We start from the raw sequence: 23,214 nt of genomic DNA, 5'->3' as shown, positions 1-23,214 counted from the left end.
GTCCTCTGGGCATTGCAGCAGGGGTAAGAAAACCCTGGGACTTCTAGTGTTAAAGAGCGCTTTGACTTTTTGTATATTTTTTTGTGTTGTGTTTAATCATTCACAGAACTGTGTTTCCTCCTTATGTATCTTTGCTTTAGTTCAGCTTTTTATGAGGTGATGTAATAACGTAGATTTACAAAGCATTTCTTCTTACTGTAACCTCTCCCTCACACACACTGCATGATGTCACTTATTCTTTTCACATTACAACACACACTTCTGGGTCAACAATGCTTTGTTCATACACTCATGCATCAAACATTAGCACCTTGTAATTCTCTGGAAACAGTCATAGCTTCAGTGTTAATGTGTCATGCTAACTAACAACACTGTGTAGCAGTGAGGAAGTGGATCAGCAGCTTTTTCTCACTGTGGGAACACACTTCAGTAGAACCACCTGTCAGTTTATCACTTCATGGAAATGATCCTCTGTGTCTGTGAGTATCTGTGTGTGTGAGTATCTGTGTGTGTGTGTTTGCTGTTTGTGCTTAATGTCCAGCACAGAGTATTACAGCACAGTGGTGACTCACTCTGTTAGTGTGTCTTCATTCTGGGTCAGAAAAAGGTTCAGCTCTGGGAGTTTTCTGAGAATTCTGACATAAGAAATTTATAAACAGGAGCAGTAACAGGGCTGTCTGCTGAAGGATTTATCACCGTCTGTATGTGTGTGTGTGTGTGTGTGTGTGTGTGTGTGTGTGTGTGTGTGTGTGTGTGTGTGTGTGTGTGTGTGTGTGTGTGTGTGTGTGTGTGTGTGTGTGTGTGTGTGTGTGTGTGTGTGTATTGGGCTGTGGCTGAGGAGAATTGTGGCTGCTTTTGTGCAAAAGAGCAGAGACAAGAAAAAGATATCAACATAGAAAGAGACAGGCAGGGTTGGTGAGAGGACAAGAATGTGTATTACTCACCTTGAAGTCTACCCCCCCTCCCCACTCTTCCTCCTCCTCCTCCTCCTCCCCCTCACCTCCAGACACCACCTCAAGGCCGAGACGCTCTCCAAACTTATTTGCATAAAGTGCTAAAAGGGGAGCTGGGAGAGCAGGACAGGTGATAACAGCCAACGGTCGCGCTGAGGAAGGAGGACCCAGAGCTGACACTGACAAAGCAAAGCCCTGCACACACCCACCTACAGACACACACCTGTGGCTGCGGCTCAGAGCAGCAGAGAGGAGGACTGCTGCTGGAGAGGAGGAGAGTTTAACTCAAGGTTCTGTCCTGCTGGGATCTCAGAAGAGTTTGACTCCAGAAAAATGTGTTTTTGAGAGCTGAAGGAGTGAACAGAGATAAAGAGAGGATCACCTGACATCTTCTGGTCAACAGGTACGTTTAATCTTTTATCTTAATGCTGCTTTGAGCTTTTGTGCTGTGTATGTATGCTTGTGCTGACACAGTTTCACTCTAAGTGATGCTTTCATGAAGGGTTCCCTTTTAAGGAGAGGATTCTCTCTGCTTCTTTTTCAAAGCTCCTGATAATCCTCAAACCAAGCACATAAAAGTTCATCACAAATAAGAATGCTGAAGTTTTGGCTACACCATGTTTTCTTTATTTCATTCAGTTAAAGCTAACTGTGAGTGGATACAGGGGGTTGAGGGAGCAGCTGCACAAGTCAGAAGTGGCTTTTCTCAACTGTCTGCAGACTGTTTCCTGCTCTGCCTGTTTGCACATCCACTATCTATCTGTACAAGCTCACGTTCGGTTAAACTGCCTCTCTCAGCCCCCCCTTCCCTCTTCAAACAGCAGGTAGATCCAGTTACATTTACTTTTCAGGCAGAGAACAGGTAGGGCAGCATCGGGGAGGACGGTTTTAACCCAACATACAGCTGAGGGCACACATGGCTTAGCACGAGACAAAGGACTTAAAAACAAAACGATGGTTGAAGGATGGCTTAATTTGACTAATAAACAAAGCAGCTCTCGTGAGCTCCATGGACTTATTTGTATATTAGTGGGTCAGTGGGACAAGTAAGAAAAACACAAGCTTTAGAGAAAGATAAGAGACCATAAAATGCTGCGGCTCAAAGTTAAAAAACCTGTAGACTGATAAATGAAGCGCCTCCTACATGTTTAGAGTCGGAGCTTTGAGTTCAGCAACGGCCCTGAGTTAATATTTGACTTTGCTGTACATTGTTCATTTATAACCCCTCAGGTTTGGCCTCCACGTGGACTCTGGGATGTATATTATTCTGTTTTTGAAGACAAGAGCTTTAACGTCCTGCTTTAGGCACACTGTGCAACTTTCAAGTACAAAGACAACTTGTTGAAGAAGTACAGAGAAGTGCAAAGCTCTATCACATGAGTAAACATGAGGCGCTGGATTAGACTGTAGAAGAAGACAGTGAGCTAACACAATGCAGGTGTTCTTTGATACTGCATTCTTCATAATAAACAACCTAAGAGGCAAGGAGAAACAAGCTTGCTTGAATCATTTTATCGTTTGAATCGCAGTTACATGTTTTTCCTGAGCTCCTTGTCTCAAAAGCGTTTCTCCAGTCTTCTCCGCTCCATCGTGACGCCCTTGAAACAATTATTTTAGATTGTTTGGTTTTAACTGGCAAAGAAGGATGGATGATAAAGCAGGGTATGCTTGGGTCCAGCCTTTTTTTCCTGAAGGCAGTGGCCGAACTTTGCAGCGCCTTAATCTTGGATGGCATGAGCCAATTAAAGTTGAGAAATTTGGGTGTGATTTTTAATTTATTAAATTGCTTTTTTTTTTTTTTTTTTTTTTTTTTTTTTGGGGGGGGGGGGGGGGGTCAGGGGTCATGCTAGCCCTGGTCAATCCAAAACAATAACCCACAAACCAATCAGTCGAGTTGCAAGGCGATGCTTTTGTTTTGATTTATACTGTTACATTTAATTTCCCTTTAATGAAGCTTTTATTTCAAAGGTAGAATTTTTACTAAACTTCTTGGAAACTTTTGGATGTCTTAGTGTCAAATCTTCAGACTTGAATAGCTTATTTTTGCTTGTATGACTGAGATGGATGGGAGTTATCTTAGGAATGTACTTGCACATTTCTCCCAACAAGCCAACTGATACAAACTGTGAGCCGCTCCATTCAGCATATGAGCCCAATCACAACAAGAGAGAAAGTAAGATTTAGACCTCCACATAAGAAGTGATCTGAAAGACAGAGCGGAGCAGGTACGGGGATTGTTTGACCTGAACCAACAAGTTCAAATTGAATTGATTTTATTAGCACAACAGAAAAAGGTCAAACACAGAGGTTGTAAAAGCTGCTCTGCTCAGTCTTACTGATGCTCTGATTAAAATGTAATATGACATGACGCCTCTTTGTGTCGTCTCTTTAAGGAATCATTGAGGGTGCAAAAAAGCAGAGCCTGAGGCTGAGGCCAAAACTGCTTTCAGCTGGTTGACTTCTAACAATGGGGGACTCTGTTGTTGTTCAGTTGCTATTTACTCAGCACTGGTTCTACAGGTAACACAGCCCAGGGCTTTGAAAACAGTTTCCCTCTTTTAAAGACATTGAGCTTGATCCCTCTGACCCATGAATGAAGGGAAGCAGATACTTTTTAACCTCATTTGAACCCCTGTAAGCTGTGAACAATTAGTTAAACTAAAACCACCGGCCTGCCAAAGGGCCCTGCCTTTCTAGAAAACCAAGACCAAACTTAAGCCGCCCCTTCAGCTGCCATGTGCTTCAGTTCTTCTTCTGTCAGGTCACTGAGAGGAGGAAACAGATTAAACCTGTATTGTAAGGTGACTTTAACTAACGGTGCAGGAAACTCCAGCAAATAGCCACACCTTATACCTGAATAACCACTGGAAATCAAGATCAGCGCTGAGGGAAGCTCAAACTGATAAGACAGGTGTAATTATACAGAAGAATCTGTCCTCATCCCACTAAAGCATGTAAGAATTCAGCAGAGACCCAGAGAGACCGAGAGTTGGCGGTGCAGGAATTTCAAGGGTAGATGGAGCGATTAGACGAAGAACAAGCGAGGACTTTGTGTAGATGGGAATTCTTGGACTGGGCCGATCCCGAGGGCACAGAGAGGAGAACACCTGTGCTCAGACAAGCCATCATCTCTGGAGCTCAGCTCCTCTCAATACCTCTTAAATACCTCACCCTTAACCCCGTCTGTCAGATATCTTGTCACGAGAGTTAACTTGAGAATTTGAGATGGTTCAACTTTTCCAAAAATGTCTGCTCATGAGCTAACCCTTTCCTTTGAATGAGTTCTTGTTGCAGCTGGGTGCTAAGAGGCTAAGCTAGCAGCAGCAGTGATGGTTGTTACCTTAAAAATCCAGCATGGTAGCTACACGCTACAAAAGGTTGCCTCATCACTTGCTAGATAACATACTTTATGAGTTTTAGAGGACAACACTGAGCTAAACATTAATAAGTACAGCGTATAAAACTCGACGATACACTGTGTCTGATATCATCAGATACGTTACGTACCCTGAGACTGCGAGGACATTAAGTTTGCTCTCTGTGCTCAGGTCATGAGCAAACAAAACATCAACTGTTAACTATGTTTCACATTTACAGTCTCCTGCTCAGTGGGAAACAGAGTTTCTTCTTGGCGTTTGTGATATCACACAGCTCAGGCAACACAAACCCAACACAGACTCTGATTTGGTCAGAAAGGGTTCAGCCTTAGCCGTTCAATTACAAATTAAGGGTTTTAAATACGGCTTATGTCGTCTTTCTCGTTTAATATGTTACATGAATGCCATAAATCTTTTGTTCACTGAGGAACAGATTGTCCTGGATAATAACACCTGTATGTACCTGAAATAAGCCACGTTCGCATTCCTCGCAGGAGAGGAGTGGAAAGGTGAACTCATTTAACTGACACATCGTGCTCCAGCGTCGGCTTTTTATAGAAGGAACCCCAGACCTGTTCGGCATCACGCCGGTGATTGTATTACTCATTGACGGACTAAAATCCTGTCAGCAGGGTAATATTATGTTTGCCCTGCTTGAGGGTAAAAATAGTTTAAAGTTGAACTTTGGTTAAAATGTGTCCAGATTGTAATCCCAAAACTCGCTGGGATTACAGGTGTTCTTGACAAAAATGCTTTGCTCTTGGTTTTCAGATAACGTCAGCAGAATGATTTTGGAAATGTGAAAACTAATCTCTACTTTTTATTCATTCTCTTTGAAGATAATCCAGAGGTCTTCCAGAGGTCAAAGGAGGGAGGGAAGGGTCACAGAGAGTCCAAAGAGGGCTCAGCACGGGAGAGGGAGGTCTCACATTTCTGAAGATGGAGTCTCCACAGATCTGGCACATGCCAGTGGACTCTGCTGGGGAGCTTCAAAAGAAGGTGTCAGTGGCGAGTCAGCCGGAGTGCTCCATCTGCTACAACACCTACGACAATGTCTTCAAAACCCCCAAGCTGCTGGAGTGCACCCACACCTTCTGCCTGGAGTGTCTCTCCCGCCTCATGGCGTTCTCTGCAGCCGAGCAGGACGACGCCAGCAGAGAGACTCGCCTCTCCTGTCCCTTCTGCCGTCACCCCACCACGCTGCCTGAGGAGGGGCCCCCCGCCCTGACCACCAGCCGAGAGGTCCTCTGCAGGCTGCCCACCCACCAGCAGCACGAGGAGCCCGTGTGGCTGGACGGGGAGAAGCTGTGCTATAAGAGCCCGATACACGACGCCCCCGACAGCCCCACAGCTTTCTGCGTCTGCATCGACATCGGGGCCAGCAAGCCCCCTGCTCCGGTCCAGTCCCCGCCCCGGACTTTGGGCGTGTTGGACCGGCTGGGAGACTGGAAGAGGATGATGCTCTTCGTCATCCTCATGGTGCTGTTGGTAGTTGTGGTGTTCTGGCCTCTGCAGTGTGTTGTCAGCACAGGGAGCATGCGCTGTGTACGGGATTCAGGTAATCCAAACCCAACTCCCGCTCAAACAACCACTACCTTCAGCCCGTTCATCCGCTCTAACCTGTCAGATTAAACTTCTGGACTTGCTGGACTTCACTTTATATGTAAATAATAATGTATTTGATACGATTTTTTGCTTATAATTGCACAAAAGTTGCTGCACACAACTGTCGAGACCTCTTTCTATTTTCTTTTTTACTTGTGATAAAACTGTAGATGTTGAAGCCTGGATGTTTTACATGTTGGACCAACGTAGATGGACACTGATGAACCGGAAAGGGTCCAACTATAAGAGGCCTAAACAAGAAGGGACTGCAATATTCATGCTGGATTAAGAGTTTGTGTTTCCTTTACCATCAGAATAACATGAAGTAGTTCAAATGAAAGATGCTAATCACACAAAAATCCACAAACAGCAGCTTTAACTCTAACACAGCACTACAGTACAAGAGGACACTGGCTGAAAAGACACAAAGAGAAGAACTCTGACACAAAGTTTCCTTAAATTAACTTCAGCGATGAAGACTTTTGCACTTAATCATCATCTGTAATCTGAAGTGAGAAATGACTCTGTAGTAGAAATGTTTGTTTTTGATATTCAGACTCTAGTTTCAGATCACTGGGAGCATGTGTGGGTTGATTGTTGACCATGACATAGATACCAAACACTGACGTTTAACATTCTGACTTCTGCTGATGGAGTCTGAACTCTGCTATGCAAACATGTTGGCTAAAGAACAAGACACAGTGAAGATTACAGGAACGAGAAACAGTTTTCTAGAAAAGAATGTAATCATGATGTGCCAACTGAGACTTTACATGTTGTACATTTGATTTGTGTTTTGATATGTCTTTGTTTACAGAACAATAATAAAAAGGAAGACATAAGCTGAGAGAATGAGTCTTGTGAATGAATGCCTTAAAATTTAAAGCTCCAGTGACTAACTTCCTGTTTTGGTAGATTTTGGCGCCCCCCACTGGACAAATTGATAAGCTTCATTTCATTCCATTTCCATAAAAGGGACAACTGAAACATCAGTAATTTTCTTTTCTCCAAAGACCCTGAGTGCAAAACCTGCAAAAAGTTCTCTTGAACAAAGAAATGTTGTCTTGAAAAATGACGCTTCAATTGCTTCAAAAATAAATTTTGCCTTGGAAAAAGTCACATTCTTAAGTCAGAGTGTTATAGACCTCATGGGAAATGAAGTCTTTATAATGGAAAAACACTACAGATTGTGTCCAAAGGTGTATCTGCAATTAATGCCAAAAAATTAGTCCTCACAGCACCCTCAAGTTAATTTTTTTTGAGTCTTTTTGCCTTTATTTGTTCAGACAGCTTGTTACGAAGAGAAAATGTGGAAACAGAAGAGCGAGTGACCTGCAACAAAACTATGATGGGATCGTGAAGTGAGCCCCATGCAGAGAGGACTGAGGCCTTTGCCCAGGAAGCGCCTGCCATCCCAGCTGCACAAAAGTCTCATTTTTCTTTTTTTTAAACACTCAGATCCATCACTCTCTGCAAGGTTCTCCAAAACAAAGTACATTTTCAGCTACCCAGTACATAGAAAATCCCTTTTCTCTTCATCTATTTTACTGGAGTCGTTATTTTTTTAAGCTGACTTTTTGCTTCCACTCTTTACATCTTTAGACAAATACCCGTACTTTCTACTCCCTATGTTTTAAAAATCACCTCATTACTCCCGTTTTATTTGGCTTGTTTTCATTCCAGCCTGTCATTTTAAAATAACAAAAATAAATAAATAAATAAATAAACACAAACACACACAAAATAAAAACCTATCCAGATAATTTGTGCCATTGGGATAGAGTGAATTGGATTGTGGTTGGATGAGAGGTATAAACATAACACTACCTAAGCATGAGCCAGAATAATAAGGCAGTGAAGCCAGGTGAACACACGGTGCCGAGCTCTGCTGGTACAAAACAGGAAACAGCACCTAATAAGTACGGTGGCTCTAATGGGAAAAGTGTAATAATAATTCAGAAAATTATCCACAGTAGCCTTAAAGATGCTATGAGGAGGATCTGTTTGAACTGGACTGCCTTGCCACCTTGTGGCCTGGAGTCTCATACGCACTGTTGTAAATTACTTTTAGTGAAAGTTATCTGTGTTTTTGAGTTAAATGGAGATTGGAACAACAAACTTTCTTTGTTCAAGACAACTTTTTACTGGCTACAACACGCCGAGGTAAGGTATTTATCAGCACAGTCACATAACAATACGGTTTAAAACGTGACAACAACAACGTTGAAGCAGCTGGCTATATGTTAGCCCAGTGCTCCGACTGGCTGTAGGCTAACGTGACAACAAGTAAACACTGTCAGTCTGTGAGTAGTTTAGTAGCCGTTTATATTTAACAGAGCTGGCAGCCCAGTGCTCTAAGACATGTCTGTAATGTGTAACGTTAGTGAATCTTGGTTATGTCCTGCCAGTCATCTACCAGTCAGAGCTAACATAACCTCACTCTTTATTTTATTGATAGACTCTCAAGTTTGAACAGACCACTGCAGAATAACTGCTGACCGTGGGTTGGAATGAACATCAGGACAAACAGTTTAGCCCCTGTGTTACAGAGTGATACAGCCTCTGTATCACTCTCCTGTTTAGCTTTCTTCTGCTCTTCTGTCCTTTTTCTGTCAGTTAGACTACAGTGTAACCTTGCAGAGCAGACAGACCTGCCTGATTCAGTTTCTGAACTCCTGCAGGTCCATCTTGCCAGGCTCCATTGACCAACGATTTCACTCGGCTAAATTCTGACCGGCCCAATCAGGGAAGAGAGGCGGGAGCTGTGGTAGCAGACGTGACGTCAGCAGACTTTCGTACTTGTCAGTGTTCCTTTGATTCTTAAGTTAAATTTATAAAAACGGAAGCTGTCGTTTAACGCTTTTTTCACAGCTGTTTCTCGTGATTCAGTAGTTGTTCATCTATTGTTACTTAGAAGCATCGGCTCACATAAGCTACGTCATACCGTGGCTTGATGTGGATTGGTCCGTGGCGAGTGTGTTAATCAGAACGGTCGTCCAATCACCTGCTGCGGATTTATTTTAAAGTCCCGCCTCCGAAAACAAATCGGAAGAGCTGCTACTCAGATGGATTTGTGAAATAATTCCGTGGCGGATAAATGAAACTGTCCGTCTGGCGTGTCAGATGAACTTCAGTGTGCACCATTAATACAAAATTATTCACAGAAATTGTTTTCAGCAGAGAAAAACACAGACCTCTCTTAAAACTTCTAAACTTCATCTGCAGGTGTGGTGTTGTCATAGAGACCTAGACGTGTCACACATCAATCTGGTCTTGCTCGACCTGATCGGGAAGCTAAGAAGTAGCAATTTAAAATTACCTGTAACCAGTAATATTAGCGCTGACAATATCATTTTAAAATGTGGAATATGATCAGGCATATATCTAGAAGGGAGACTTTTTCAAGATCACTATCAAACTCCTCACAGTCCCTTCAAATTACATATGCTTTAGTCCGGCACTAAGTGGGAAATAAAATAAATTTACTTACATGGGGGGGAAGCAATGCGGGTGTTGTGATAGTGTCTAAATAAAGTAGTCAAACATTAATTTGACTTTTATACTTTAAGTAGTTTTGAAAGCAGTACTTTTACACCTTCACTTAGTTAAATCAGTAGAGTTGGTATTTTAACTTCTACAAAAGTCTTTTTAAACCCTACTGTCCATACTTGTACTTGAGTAATGATGTTAATACTTTGGACACCTCTGGTCACCATTCACTGTCAATTAACTTGATGGTCTCTTGTTGCTTTCTGCCCTCTGGCCCTTAGTGCCTGACACCTGCAGGGCTGAGCAGGTGTCAGGCGCTGCAGGACATCAGAGAGTGATAGAGATAGAGGTCTGACAGCAAACATCCTTCCTATAGGTCTGGTGTTAAATATGAACCTTCCCACAGCAGCTGGTGGTTACTGTCTGTCTGCTGTGTCCTGGTTTTGGTTCACTGAGAAACCCCTCGTCATTTAAAAGTCTTGCTCACACCCTGTTCACCAGCTGTGACCAGGAAAGCGTGGGGGTAACTATAAATACTGAGCTGACAAATGATGATAAAGTTAGAGGTGTCCCAGTCCGATATTAATATCGGATATCGGTCCGATATCAGCAAAAAACAAATATCAGTATCGTATAGGAATGCATCTAAAACCTCCGATATAAGCAGTCCATTCCAGACTCCACTCCTGCTGTTTTTATTTGATTTATTTAGGTTATTTTCTGGGTCTTCTAATTTATTTTTTATTTTATTCAATTACTAGTATTTTTTATGTTTAATGTTAAAATTTCTGTTACCCATTGGTTAATAATAAATGGGTCAGTTTTTCCTCATACCTACTGTTGCTGACTACTGTTCTTTGTTTGAATAATATCACTTAAATCAAGCCTTTTCTAACATGACAGACATACTACAGAATAAGTAACAAAAGTATGTATGTTTAATGCTGATATCGTATCGGATTAATATCGGTATCGGCCAATACTCAATGCTGCAGTATCGGTATCGTATCAGAAGTGAAAATGTAAAATCAGGATATCCCTAGATAAAGTATTTTAAAATCTTCCTCCATTTTGCATCAATCAGTGGAAAACCTTGCTTTGTAAATTTTACAGTGTAAAATAACTTGGAATGGTTTAGAGAGCTTTATGAGATCCCAAAGAGGTGTGACTGTTGAGTCTGATGGAAGTCTATTTCTTAACAAGCTAAAAACTTCCTGGAGGAGCTGTTTTGGTATTGTTTGATTATGGTTTTAAGTGTTAATGCATAATCTCAACATTTCAGATACTAAACTTTCTCTAGCGTCAGCAATGAAATCAGCTGTTTACACAGCAGGAGCAGGAAACTCCACTTAAGCAACACATTTTGTTTCCTGCTTTCCCCTCAACCTTAAACTCATGACTGTAAATCCTCAGCCCTGCTTCGTCATGTCAGGAAGTGTCCTTTAATATTTATTCCCGGATCGGGTTGGTAACCTGATGAAAAGGTTTGGCTGTGGGATTTTCCGAGGAGCTCAATTCAGCCTGATAAGACGCTTACATGTATGTTAAAGTGTAACACTGTTTAGGAGCAGCAGCAATAAAAATCAGACTTCCTGGTGCAGCATGTTTAGCGCTGGAAAACATGGACAACCAAGTGACGTAGCTGGAAAAGGCTTCAAGAAGCTTATTTCCTGTTTCAGTAAAGATATAAGAGACAAAACCGGAGGGAGAAATAGTGTTTGTACTAGACAAACTATACTAAGACAATAGCTTCTTGTAACCTTATTCCTTTTTGCTCTGGAGCAGATGACTCCAGGTCTTCTTTGCTCTTCCTTCTCTCAAATGAAGCAGAATATAAAAATATGAGTCAAACTCAAAAATACACAGACACAAATATCTCTGGGTTCTAAGGTATTGTGTGTAGTGGCATCCTGGGCATTATAGGAAAAATACAAATCCCTCATACTCAATTAAAGAGAGGGTATTCTGCTTTTCCATATTTTAAACATGGATACCGTATAATGTGATGATGCTGGATGTCTCCAGTAGAAATGTGCAGAATTCAGACCTCTACACGATCATGAGTCGAAGAAATCCCTCTTCTAACTGGTTCATGTTGGAAAAGCAGGCCTCAAACACCAAGGTCTGCCCTGATAGGCCTCCGGGGGCTGGCCAATAAGAGGGAAAGGGGTCTGCGTAGTGGGAAGCCTTAAAGAGGCAGCAGAAAAAAGGTTTCCTAAAACACAAGCGTGATAAAAATTAGGAATTTGGACCGTAGGGACATTTTAAAGCCTGGTTTACCCCCCAGGTGATCTGGTTTAAATCAGCACATGTTGTAGAAGTCGGATTGATTAAACCTGATCCTGTTTGTGTTTCCATAGCCAACTGTGCCCTCTTGTGGTAGGGGCGTGTAAGCCAGATGCCGATAGCCACTTCGGTTATGTAATAGCGTGATGCCGTAGCAGCATGACATAGTGTGCCGTGCAAATAAATCCAACAAAGAAGAAAAACGCAACACAGTAAACAAAAAGCAACCAAAGCAGACATCCAGCAATTTGCCCTTTTTGTGATTGGCATGTGGCTCTTTGTTACAAAGCCCAATCAAGCTTTGTTTCAGTGAAGGCTATGTGCCACAAGGAAAGGTATAGCTGCTGTTGCATAGTAAGAGATGTTTCTTTCGACCAATCAACGGTCTGCACTGTTGTAGCTCCCCCTTCCGGGATCGGCCTGGCAGCCCAATACAAGGATCCAAAGTTGAACAGCTGTCTCAGGATTAGTCAGAAGAAACGCAACAAACGCATGCTGTACCAAGATGAACCAAACAATCGCTTGATAGAAATGGGGCGAATATAACAGACAACCATCTTTGGCTGCTTCAGATATGAAATAACTTTCCCTTAGTTTTAAAAGTAATGCTTTACTTTTTCAGCACTATCCAACTTGTTTTTATGGAACAGCTATTTCAGTAACTGTGCGACTCTTCCAGCAGAGACAAAATGGAGAGGAATAAATGAACGGACCCCAGTTTAAAAAAACTGTCCTTTGTTTGCTGCTGCTGCTTCTCCACGGTGAGGACCACACCTAGAGACATAGGAGCTTCTTTGTTACACTGATCTCTTTTGTCAGTTTTGGGCACAGTTTCCAAAAGTGTTCCAAAAATTGAGCGAAAAAAAAGTCTCTTTGTCCTTTCCCCAAAAAGAAAAACCTGCACAAAGTTTTGAAGCAATGAAAAGACAAATCCATGTGTAACTTTTCATTCTGCCATCATACATTTTTATTAAACTATATGATAACATAACCATTTTGCTGTCATTTCTTGCAGCTTATTACATCAGCGTTTGTAGCCTGTACAGCAAGAAGGCATCTGGGCAGAGCCAGAGCAAGAAGAGGAACAACACTCAGGATACCACGACACACTTCAGGCATACTGTGACCAACAAAGAGGAGGGATGAAAAATAACAAAAAGACATCAACATCATGTTCAAGTTCTTGCCAGAGGTACAGCAGAGAGAGAATATTGTGTTACTACTGCATTCCTCTGTGTACGCTGGTTCAACAGAGAGCCAGAATTAACTTAACCATGGTGAAATTACACCAATAATAATATTAAAATATTAATAATGATAATAATATTTCAGACATAGTATAAAATGCAAGAAAGAATGATTTTAAACACAATTTGAAACATTTCAGCAAAATAAAACAACATCAACAAAAAATAGAGAAAAGAATAAAACAACACTGATGGCTGAAAATCTAGTGCACTACCAAAAACACTTGCACAGTCAACGGACAACATCATCCACACACAGCCTGAGGCCAAAGATTCAGCAGTTTCACACTTTCAAGTATTGATGTTCCTCACCATTAAAAAAAACTCTGACCACTAGAGGCAAAGTACAACATAATAAAATTCAGGACCATCCCCAGCGCGGAGACGTGAAAAACACAGACAGGTGAAGAACAAAAGGAAACATCTTCATCGCTCTAATTCGACTTCATCAAATGGTGCAGCATATTTCTCACAAACAAAAGCCTTCAGGGACACAGGATGTCAAAACCACCTCGTTCATCAAATTCCTCAAAAATTAATCATAACTATACAGTGGAGACAAATTCATTTAACAAAGACTGTTCATACTCACAGTCCCAAAACTGACACTAAAATTACACCTGGAGACAGAGTAATAGAGCTAAACTGGGGTCCTGTTTACGCTCCTGTTGGAGCACGTTTTGGGTCTGGCAGCAGGATTTAAATTTACTGCAGCATGCAAAGGCTGTATTTGCTTAAAACTTCAGAGCTCCAACTTTTACAGCGGGTCTTGATGAACCTACTCTGCACTTTTCAGTCAGATCAAAGTGGTCAAACAGGATGATTTTGCTGCAGGTTGCACTCTGACTGTATTTCAATATCACCTGAAAGGTCGCTCGTATAGAATTACAGCAGAAAATCTCACTGCGGTGACTGAATGCTGATTTTTCAGAGGACTATGATTCACTGTGTGACAGAACTGCTGCTGCAGATCTCATCTGGCTGAAGACAACTCAGTGATAACAGCTTGTGATAGTCGCAGGCTTCTGTTGGTGGAGACTGAGGAATGGTTGGAGCACAAACACCACTGACAAGTGCAGGTCTTGTTTGTTTTATACCTCCTAGCAAAGGTCATATGGACATAAATACAGTGCCCTGCAGAACTGTTCACCTCTACTGAATATCAATCTTTTAAAGTCTTACAACCTGTACCTTGATTGAGAATAGAAACATATTTCTGGCTAAGATAACATCAAGTTGAGGAATTCTTCAACAAGAGACCACATTTCTTGTAACTTCATCATGAATTCAAATTCCAAAATTACTGTACTGGCTTGTCTGACAGTCAGAGAACACCCAGAAAAGAGCTTAACATCAAACATCAAAGCATCTATGAGTTAAATGATGCTGAACTGGTTTGCCAAGAGTGGCTAAAGCTAATAGAGCTATCTATTCCAGCCCTCGGTCCTCTTCCCAAGCTAGTGTCCACCTGCCTGGATAGGATAGGAGCCACAGCAGCAATTAAACCAGAACTGAGACCTGCTTTTTAGGTCTACAAAAATCAAATATCATCATTTAGAATAGATTAGAATAAAACAGAATGCCTTATGTCACAGTAAGCAAATGTTACAATGAAATTACAGATGCCACTCCATCAGTGGAAGAAAGAAACGCGCATCGTGGAGGGCAAAGTATGTGAGCACCAACATCTTGCCATGGCAGGATGACGATGATTGTGCATTCCTCGTTCATCAAATTTTATGGCAGATGATTCTGAAACGTTCCAAGACTCAGAACTTCTGGATCGTTTTTGGTCTATCCATCACAATCCCACCACTGTCTCTCCAGGCTGATCTGTGTAACAGAACATATAAATACTGAAGCAGGACACTGTATTATGTCATGAGACATCTTTTTCCTTTCCTTCATCTCACATTTTACACATTTGAGCTCAGAAATCATTTTACGTCCACTTGTATTAGAAAACCTATATTTTATCCTGGAGGTTAAAAATAGCACACAATCTGCCAGACAGCACAGAGGGCTCAGTGCTCCACGCCTCCACTGTCTTCCTTATCACGTCAATGACACCAGCTTACTCGCCCGCTACCATCAAGCCTGGATTACGGCCATCTTCTAAATTACTTTTTGGAGACAAATCTATTCTTCAATCTCAGGCAGATGGCCATCTGGCCCACGGTAATCGCTCCCACTCCCCTTGTCTCCTTATGACGATGTGGTTCGACAGATGTTGAACTGCTTCAGACCTGCTGATTACGAGGACAGTAAAACAACTTCCACTCCAACCATCTATTCAGGAATCCTCTCCTCCTGTTTCTTGTCAAACGTGGACTCAATGAATCATCACTAGTGGCTGGAGAAGCAGAGTTAGTGCCAGGCAAGCTGCTTGAACAATAGTGCTTTAACATGATGTCGATCACCAAAATGTTCATCAATAAATATATCTATAAATTTCAACAAAACATAGGTTACACAGCCATGATATCAAGAGTATCAACACAAACATCAAGAAACAGAATCAACCAATCTGATTTTAAAGAACAAAACACGTGAAAAGAATTAATTCCAACTTAAAGCAGGACTACTTTAAGCCACAAAATCAATATGTTCAAAGATTTAAAATGAAAACAAGACCTCGTTTGTGCTTCCTGTGCCCCAGTTACATAACTGCCTCTGCAATCAGTCAGCAACCATATTAATAACCACCACAGCTGGAGAGACGGAGTAGAAACAGTCTCAGGTTCAAGTTCAAATGACAGCCAGCCAAGACAGAGAGAGAAGATACAAAACAAAGATTTCTGTGGGCAAACAGCTTAGTCTTGACCTTCTTTGGGTCCCGTACAGGTCTGCTCAGTTCAGGCTGGGACACACTCCATGTTTAATCTCTGTCACTCAGAGTGAAAAGCTTCTCATGTCAACTTGGGTTTCCAGGAGATGGAAAGTAGCAGAGTTTGCAGCAGCAGGTTTTGGGAGGCTGTATTACAGACACATCCTGTGACAAGGCACTGGTGCTGGTTAAGAGAGAAGGGTGAGACAGACAGGGGACAGAAAGGGTCCTGAGTGAGAGCACGATGCTGTAGAGTCCTCCTCCCTATGGAGGGTAAGGCTTACTCCAGACAGAGAGGTCCAGCAAGACGGCAGCAGCAGGAGAGGGGTCAGCTCGCAGCCTTCAGTCCTGTTAGAGTCCTCAGATGGGGGGTACAGTCAGAGCAACACTCCCTCCTCCCCTGAAGGATTCTCAGGCGCTGACAAAGCGCCACTTCTGCTGAAACTGAAAAAAACAAGAGGAGTAAATAGCTGGTGTGACTTTGAATCATCCGCCCTATCTGATGTGATTCATCATACGAACTTAAAGCAGCATTACTTCAACAATCACTAAACACACAGCAGTGTGAAGAACTGAACGCCTAACAAAGGATTCTGTGGAGGATTTCTGATTTGAGAATCTGATTTTAAAAAATACCAATTTCATGGGAAATTTGTCATACCTCCTGGTTTTAAGTGAGGTCTCGGTTTGTCTTCCTTTCAAGGGCTGTGTAGCTCTTCCCCTGAATCTTACGGAGAACTGGGACACTCCTTCACTATGCGTGCATGCACAAAACCAAGGGCTAAGGAGTAGAATTGTGACTGGTCTGAAATCATCTAACCTGTTTTCAAAAACTCTTCGCTCTGGATATGCACAATACATTGGGTGTGTCATCTTTTTATTCTCGATGTATGAGAGAGAATTATTTCAGGCTATGTGTATTCATGCTTGGCCTCCAGTACGGAAAAGACTGTATTTAATTTGACTTTATACGATAGAAAGTTCTGATAGTAGAGGCCGGTCTGAGGTAACAGAGACAAATAGCAGAAAGAGTGAAAAACAACAGTTGGGTTTCTTGGTAATGGTCCAGCTGTAGCTGAGTTTGAGGAGCAAACATTGAAAAGTTTTTTCTTTGGGCCCGTTTGCTCATTTATTATGTCTTAAACTTTCAATAAAGCACCATAATTAACATGGTTGTGATGTTTTCCTGAAAATCAGTGCTCTGTACTTTTTCTTAATGTTACTTAAATATGTTTCTGCTGATCTCCTGACAATACTTACTGTTTTTTTCAGCAATAAAAAGTTATAAAAAAAATTGGACTGAAGTCTACAAAAATGAGTTCAAAGAGGATCAAATGAGTATTGCCTCTATGTCATTTAAGCGTGATGTAGCTCCTGGTCTTTGAGGGTCTACTGGATTTCTTAAGTAAAATAATTCAAGGATTTCCGGCTTCAGTCAGGCTCAAAAGAGATAAAATAGTCATTGATGTATTCAGGGGTTAGTCCTGTCCAGGCTTACATGTGATGATTTAAATATCAAAACAGACTCTTTAATGCACATACAGTCAGTGTAATTACACTCAAATTGGGGTTATGTTTACTCTTTTGTGTGAAATAACGAGGGGTCTGGTGGCTGCATTTGAATTAACCAAAGCACTGAAAAACAATATTTGTTTAAGGATGAGGAGAGTGACTTAGAATATAACTAATACGTCTGTTATATGCTACTCTTGTTAAGGATTATTTATGAAAGCTACTCAACATCAGAGATTGGGAAAGAGGTTCAAAACAGAAAATGCGCCAAGCTCAAGAAACATGTATGTGTCATGTCTGCAAATAATGCATAAAACAGATTTTCTAGAAGGCGAAGCACATTAAAATTTCTAAATAGAGCATACTGTTACTTTTTAAAACAAACACCTGAAGGATGGGAGTCACTGTGTGGGCACTGTGTGTGTCCAACCAAAAACTATAACAACACACCAACATTGTTTTTTACTCTTAATCAGTTAAAAAACATGGTAGAGCTGACCACGTCTACAGTGGTTGGTAGCTCAGCTTTTGTGTTTGTTTCTAAATCAGCCAGTTTAGGAATAAAGGGACCAAGCTGACCAGCACCTCTGGTTGTTAATACACTTTCTACCGACAAGAGCCTCTTTAAATCCCAATATTTCACAGGAAATCACTTTACATACACATACAAAAAAGGTGCACATGTGTAAAACACATTAGCTTAAATGCATTCATTTTTTTATACAAAATATCCCTGTGTTCTAAATGTTGACATCTTGTTTAACATCTTGTCCCTGGGTATAACGTTAAAAAAAGAGCCATACACCTTTCACTCAGGGGCCTTCACCCAGTTTTCCATACAGCAAAAGGCTGATTATTTCAAGATGCTATGAGGAGGATCTGTTTTAATTGGACTGCCTCGCCACCTTCTGGCCTGGAATCTCACGCACACTGTCGTAACGACATGACTTTTAACAACACGTGTGTTTGTTTTGGAAGAAGTTTTCTTTGTTCAAGACAACTTTTGACTAGATACAACGCAATGAGGTAAGGTATTTATCAGTACAGTTACGTAGCCCTGTTGTTTGAAACATGACATCAAGTAAACATCTGTTTGTACAGTAGTAAAGTAGCTGTCCACATGTAGCGCTGGCAGCCCAGTGCTGGGAGATGTGTGCGTAATGTGTAACATTAGTGAATCCTGGTTATGTCCTGCCAGTCATCTACCAAGCAGAGCTAATGTAACCTCATTCTTTTGATTTTATTGATAGACTCAAGTTTGAACAGACCACTGCAGAATAACTGCTGCATGTGGGTTGGAATGAACATTATCACAAACAGGTTAGCCCCTGTGTTAGCCTTTAGCTCAGGTTGTATCACTCTCCTGTTTATCTCTCTTCTGCTCTTCTGTCCTTTTTCTGTCTGACAGGCTCCAATGTGCAATATTTTCAGCAGAGAAAAAAACACATATCTATCCTCTCGCTACCAAGCTTCGTCAGCCAGTGTGGTGCTGTCATACAGACCTAGACCCGATTGGGAAGCTAAGAAATAACCTGTATTGGTGCTGATAATCTGATTTTTAAGTGTGGATTACGATCAGGCATATATCTAGAAGGGAGCCTTTTTCAAGATCACTGAGAAACTCCTCACAGCCCCTTTAAGAACCAACAAAAATAATAACTTGACCCAACCTACAACCACCTAACTGTTTCAAATGAAAGGCCCTGTTTTGCACCATGTACTTTTTACACTGCTGTAATTTAAACATTCAAAAAGGCTCAAAGAAGATATCCCAGGTCAGAGCCCCTCCTGAATTAGGCAGTGGTGGTTCAAATGAATAAATTAATAAGCAGAGATTTTACTTCAAAGTTCTCACATGAAAGGCATAAAGAGAAACTCTGATCTATATTTGTAAGAGCTATAATTTGATTTTCTCCCAAACCACAAAGAACGGCTCACAAAATGCCTTACTGCGTTCATTTACTGGGTTTTTATGTGAATTTCCTGGAGTCATGTGCTGGTGACCCCAAACCAAAGTTAAGTTTCGCTCTCTTTTACTCTGCAGGGTTCCCTGTCTGCTGTAATAATCACTGTGAAAGAGAAAAGACGGAGCCTGGGAGAATTGAGGTTGATTATAATTTGAACCTAAATTGAATCTTTTGTTGCTTTAAGGGGATCTCAGACGCTCCTGGTACCTCACAATTTAAGGTATAAAAAGAGAACAATACCCTTACAAAATTAATTTGACTCACTGGAAGACACTTCACTTATTTTTCAGTCCCTATAAAGTTTTAATAAGTTCTAAATTTAGAGGAAAAATGTGTCAGCTTAAGAGGGGTAAAACATGCCACCCAAGGTTTAGGATTCTTCTCTAGGAATACAAATCCTGTAACTTTAACTTCCCTGTTTTTCTAACAATCACTCACTCATAAGTAGCTGGTTCTCAGCTTTTATTAGCATGTTACATCTGTGTGTGTTTCAGCTACTTTCATCATATAACGGCAACAACAATGTACCTGTTTCTATCAGCCCACTGTTTTTCAAGCATGTTGGATGATGCTCTGAAGATTTCAGAACAAAACAAATATGTACTTACAGAGAGGCAGGCAGACAGATGTGGAGGTCTGCAGAGATGGTTTTACCTCCTGGTGTTGCTGCTAAAGGACGACTGTGGGCTTTTAAAGTTTATGTTCTCATAGACACTCGATGAATCATCATTTGTCACCCTGGATTAACACACAAATACACAAAGTTATCCACCACAATCCTCAATGTTTTTATCATCATAACTATGATGCTTTCCTTTCCTTGTTTAATATGAGATTACTTCTTCACAAGTATATGTTGAACCTACAGCTCAGTGTGTGTTTAAATGACGAAGGGAAATCTTTCTGCTTATCAAAGTGAATTTCCCTCAAAGAAGAAAATCTTGTCTTACTTTTGCTACTATAATCATTTTTATGTTTTAATCAATGTTACTTTCCTGTCATTTTCTGTTCCATACTTACATAGAAGAAGAGCGCGAGGACGTCATGTTGGATTTAGACCTAGAGTTGGTCATGTGGGGATATTTGATATTGGAATATTCTCTTTCCTTCAGCTTATTCCTCTGCAAAGTAACAACATGAAGAAAACTTGGCTTTATTGACATGGACCTCTTTAAAACCCTCAAAAACCTGTTTGTTAAACATAGACCTTAAATCAACTCAGAACATCCCAGGGCGACATCTATACTCAGTTTAAAGACAGCAGTTTGGATATTCATGGAGCAAACACATCAACAGCTGAGCTGCACTGTTATGGAGCCTGAAGTCAAGTCAAGACCGCTGTGCAAAAGATGCAAAGGCAAGAATTTCACTCTCATCTCAAAACACCAATTAGGAGACTTTTCACTCTTGTTTTCAAACACTTAATTTTCTTAGGCTCTATCAAGAAACTTTCTGTGAAGCTCTGCTGTGAAAGCCCTTCAGTTGAGGTTTTTCTGATTTCCTCAGGTTGCATCAGATACACCCAGACTCCATAAAAAACAAGCATTTTTAAGAGTCTTTTTTGTTTTTTCCCTTGGAACAAACACGACCATGTTCATACTCTTTCCTGAAAACTGTTTCAACCATTCATCGCAATTAAATCAAAGAAAATTAAGTTGATCTTGATTGATACAACTGCAGTTAGCAAGGATTTATCCAACGAGTGGCTGTAAAAAGACAGATATTTTCAGAATAGTATGGTTTTCATCTGAGAGGTCATTAACTACGTTGCCACACTGTTTGTCTCACTGCTCTTTCTTCAATAACACAAACAGCAAACTGCCTACAGGCTGTGAGTTTAAAGATTTCTTTTGTAAATATTTGAAACCCTCCACTTCTATGCCAACAGTGGTGTAACAGAGGTTTTTGTAATCCTCAGTAACTTTGACCTCGTGTTGAATCACGTACCTGCTCCTCCTCTAGTCTCTTCTGGGCCGTGTCTATGTACTGCTGCACAGCCATGTAGATGAATTTATACTGGGCCTCTGTCTGCACCATGCCTGACCTTTGCTGCCGCACTCTCTGGATGGTCTTAGGGATGTCAATGTCACAATCCAGACCTAGAAAACACATGCATGCATACAAATCCAGAAATAAGAGGGTATGCCAGGGTCAAGACTTAATTTTAGAGCAGGTTTGTTATTTTGGTGTCTCACCTTGGCGGTTAATTATGTCAATAAGGATGTCGATGACGATAATGGTGCCTGTCCTCCCAATGCCAGCACTGCAGACACAGCAGAGGGATGATGAAGTTGTGTCATTACAATTTAGTTTCTAATCAAGTACCATTACCAGTGAGGACATTTCAAGTTTTCTTAACACATGTGTGAGATGTAGTTGAGCTTAAGATGTTTACAGCTGACGTGCAAAGAGCAGTATAAGATCTAGAGATGTGGGATCTCGAATCCTGCAAAAACAGCTTTAATTCAACATTAACCAGCTGACCGATAACATGGATGAGTCAGATATTTGTGTCAACATGTCATCGTGTTGTTTGTAGAACATGAGTGGGTGGCTCTGCATGGTAAAACACACCACAGTACACTGAGTGACAATTTTACAACAGCACACCAACTTATTTTAAAAACACGATTAAGTCACAGGTTGATTATTCCAAGAATGGGCTGTAGTTGCTGTATGTCCCCTGTCTTATTCTAATGACATAACATTTTGTTTTTTTATCATATTTTGGTGATAAAATTTGGAAAATCAAAGTGTAGTTTGTGCCCTTTCATTGCTGGTCGTGTTGACTTCCTTTGTTATAGAAAATAAATAAATTTACAAAAAATGATCAGAGAAGGTGAAACTTGTTTAGTAAAGGGCCTTTGGCAAGCAGAACTATATATAACAGTAATAATTAATCAAGGCTGCAAGAGGCAGCACTGAATTACATGAGCATATGTGTTTGTACAACAACTGCAACAGTGAAAGAAACCACTGAGCCTGGGACACAGATTTTGTAGTAGTGCACCCTAGTGGCTTGTTTCATATCTAACTTTTTTTCTTGGTGTCTACAGGTGATGATCTGGAGAAGACCAAAAATCTTGAACAAAAATTAAACAGTTCATTGTTGCTGCTTTTAAAGTAAACCAAAGTTTAACAAGCTTTACTTATTTCTATTTTGCTCAGCCTTTCTGCAAATAACTAAAGAAACATCCAGAGCAGGTTTGAGTGGCAACAGTTGAGTTTCAAAACATCTCTCTATCTCTTTCTGTTTCTCTCTTGGCAAAATCCTGGACTGACCACCTCATTCCTCAGAACTCATTTCAAACTGCACAGGTTGTACAACAGCTGAAAATACCATTTAATTCAGAAGCAATCGGATACTTTTGACTGATTTCCTGTAGCTGCATCACTACTTTACGTGTGTTTTATTGTGAGTGAGATTACCCTTTCTTTCCAATAGCATCAGTTAATAGTGTGAGTAAACATGTTTCTGAATGTGAAACAAAAACATCAATCAAATTTCATCGAAGATCAAAGCACTGTAAGTGCATGCTGAAATTACCGTTTTCTTTTGTATTTACATCCTGCATCCTGCTTTCTCAATAGAGACTTAATTTCACCAAGGATTTAAACCAGAGCTCTTTAATATCTTTATGTTGCATACTACACTTTCCTCCCTCCTAAGAAACTTAATTTTGTGTAGACTTCATCTTGTTGAAAGATGTCTGTCTGTCAAAATGTTTTACCTGCAGTGGACAATAATGGGTCCAGTATCTGGAATGCTACTCTGAGTGCGGTTGACTTCCTCCAGAAACCACAAGACCCCGCCCGGTTCATTTGGCACACCGTGGTCTGGCCAGCTCAGGTACTGGTAATGCCAGATGTACCTCAGAGGCTCCCTCTGCAGGAAATAACGGCAAAATAAAGACAACAATCAAGTTTGGATTTTTTTAAAAAGAAATAATA

General features: G+C 40.9%; 2 protein-coding genes across 3 annotated transcripts in view; one reads left to right on the top strand and one right to left on the bottom strand.

Moving 5' to 3' along the window:
* The first annotated feature begins 1,115 nt into the window (after positions 1-1,115).
* Positions 1,116-6,556, top strand: rnf223 (ring finger protein 223). Its single transcript, XM_074682094.1, has 2 exons — positions 1,116-1,356; positions 5,170-6,556. The coding sequence occupies exon 2, from the start codon at positions 5,270-5,272 to the stop codon at positions 5,960-5,962; it is 693 nt and encodes a 230-aa protein (XP_074538195.1). The 5' UTR covers positions 1,116-1,356; positions 5,170-5,269; the 3' UTR covers positions 5,963-6,556.
* A 6,170-nt stretch (positions 6,557-12,726) lies between these two features.
* The window catches only part of ptpn11b (protein tyrosine phosphatase non-receptor type 11b), a 47,250-nt gene continuing 36,762 nt past the window's right edge, over positions 12,727-23,214 (bottom strand). For both annotated transcript variants that reach the window (XM_074682071.1, XM_074682072.1), the window contains exons 11-16: positions 22,995-23,149; positions 21,459-21,526; positions 21,211-21,362; positions 20,284-20,384; positions 19,872-20,001; positions 12,727-16,228 (exon numbers count right to left, since the gene is read on the bottom strand). In XM_074682071.1, coding sequence (XP_074538172.1) covers positions 19,914-20,001; positions 20,284-20,384; positions 21,211-21,362; positions 21,459-21,526; positions 22,995-23,149 — 564 coding nt within the window. In that variant the 3' untranslated portion in view covers positions 12,727-16,228; positions 19,872-19,913. The remainder of the gene's footprint in view (positions 16,229-19,871; positions 20,002-20,283; positions 20,385-21,210; positions 21,363-21,458; positions 21,527-22,994; positions 23,150-23,214) is intronic.

This window comes from Halichoeres trimaculatus, unplaced genomic scaffold (assembly GCF_033239565.1).
Source record: "Halichoeres trimaculatus isolate MK-OKI-2021-1 unplaced genomic scaffold, fHalTri1.1 fHalTri1_scaffold_11, whole genome shotgun sequence".
Lineage (NCBI taxonomy): Eukaryota > Metazoa > Chordata > Actinopteri > Labriformes > Labridae > Halichoeres > Halichoeres trimaculatus.
The sequence above is the reverse complement of the archived record's forward strand: the minus strand, read 5'-3'. Positions and strand labels throughout refer to the sequence as shown.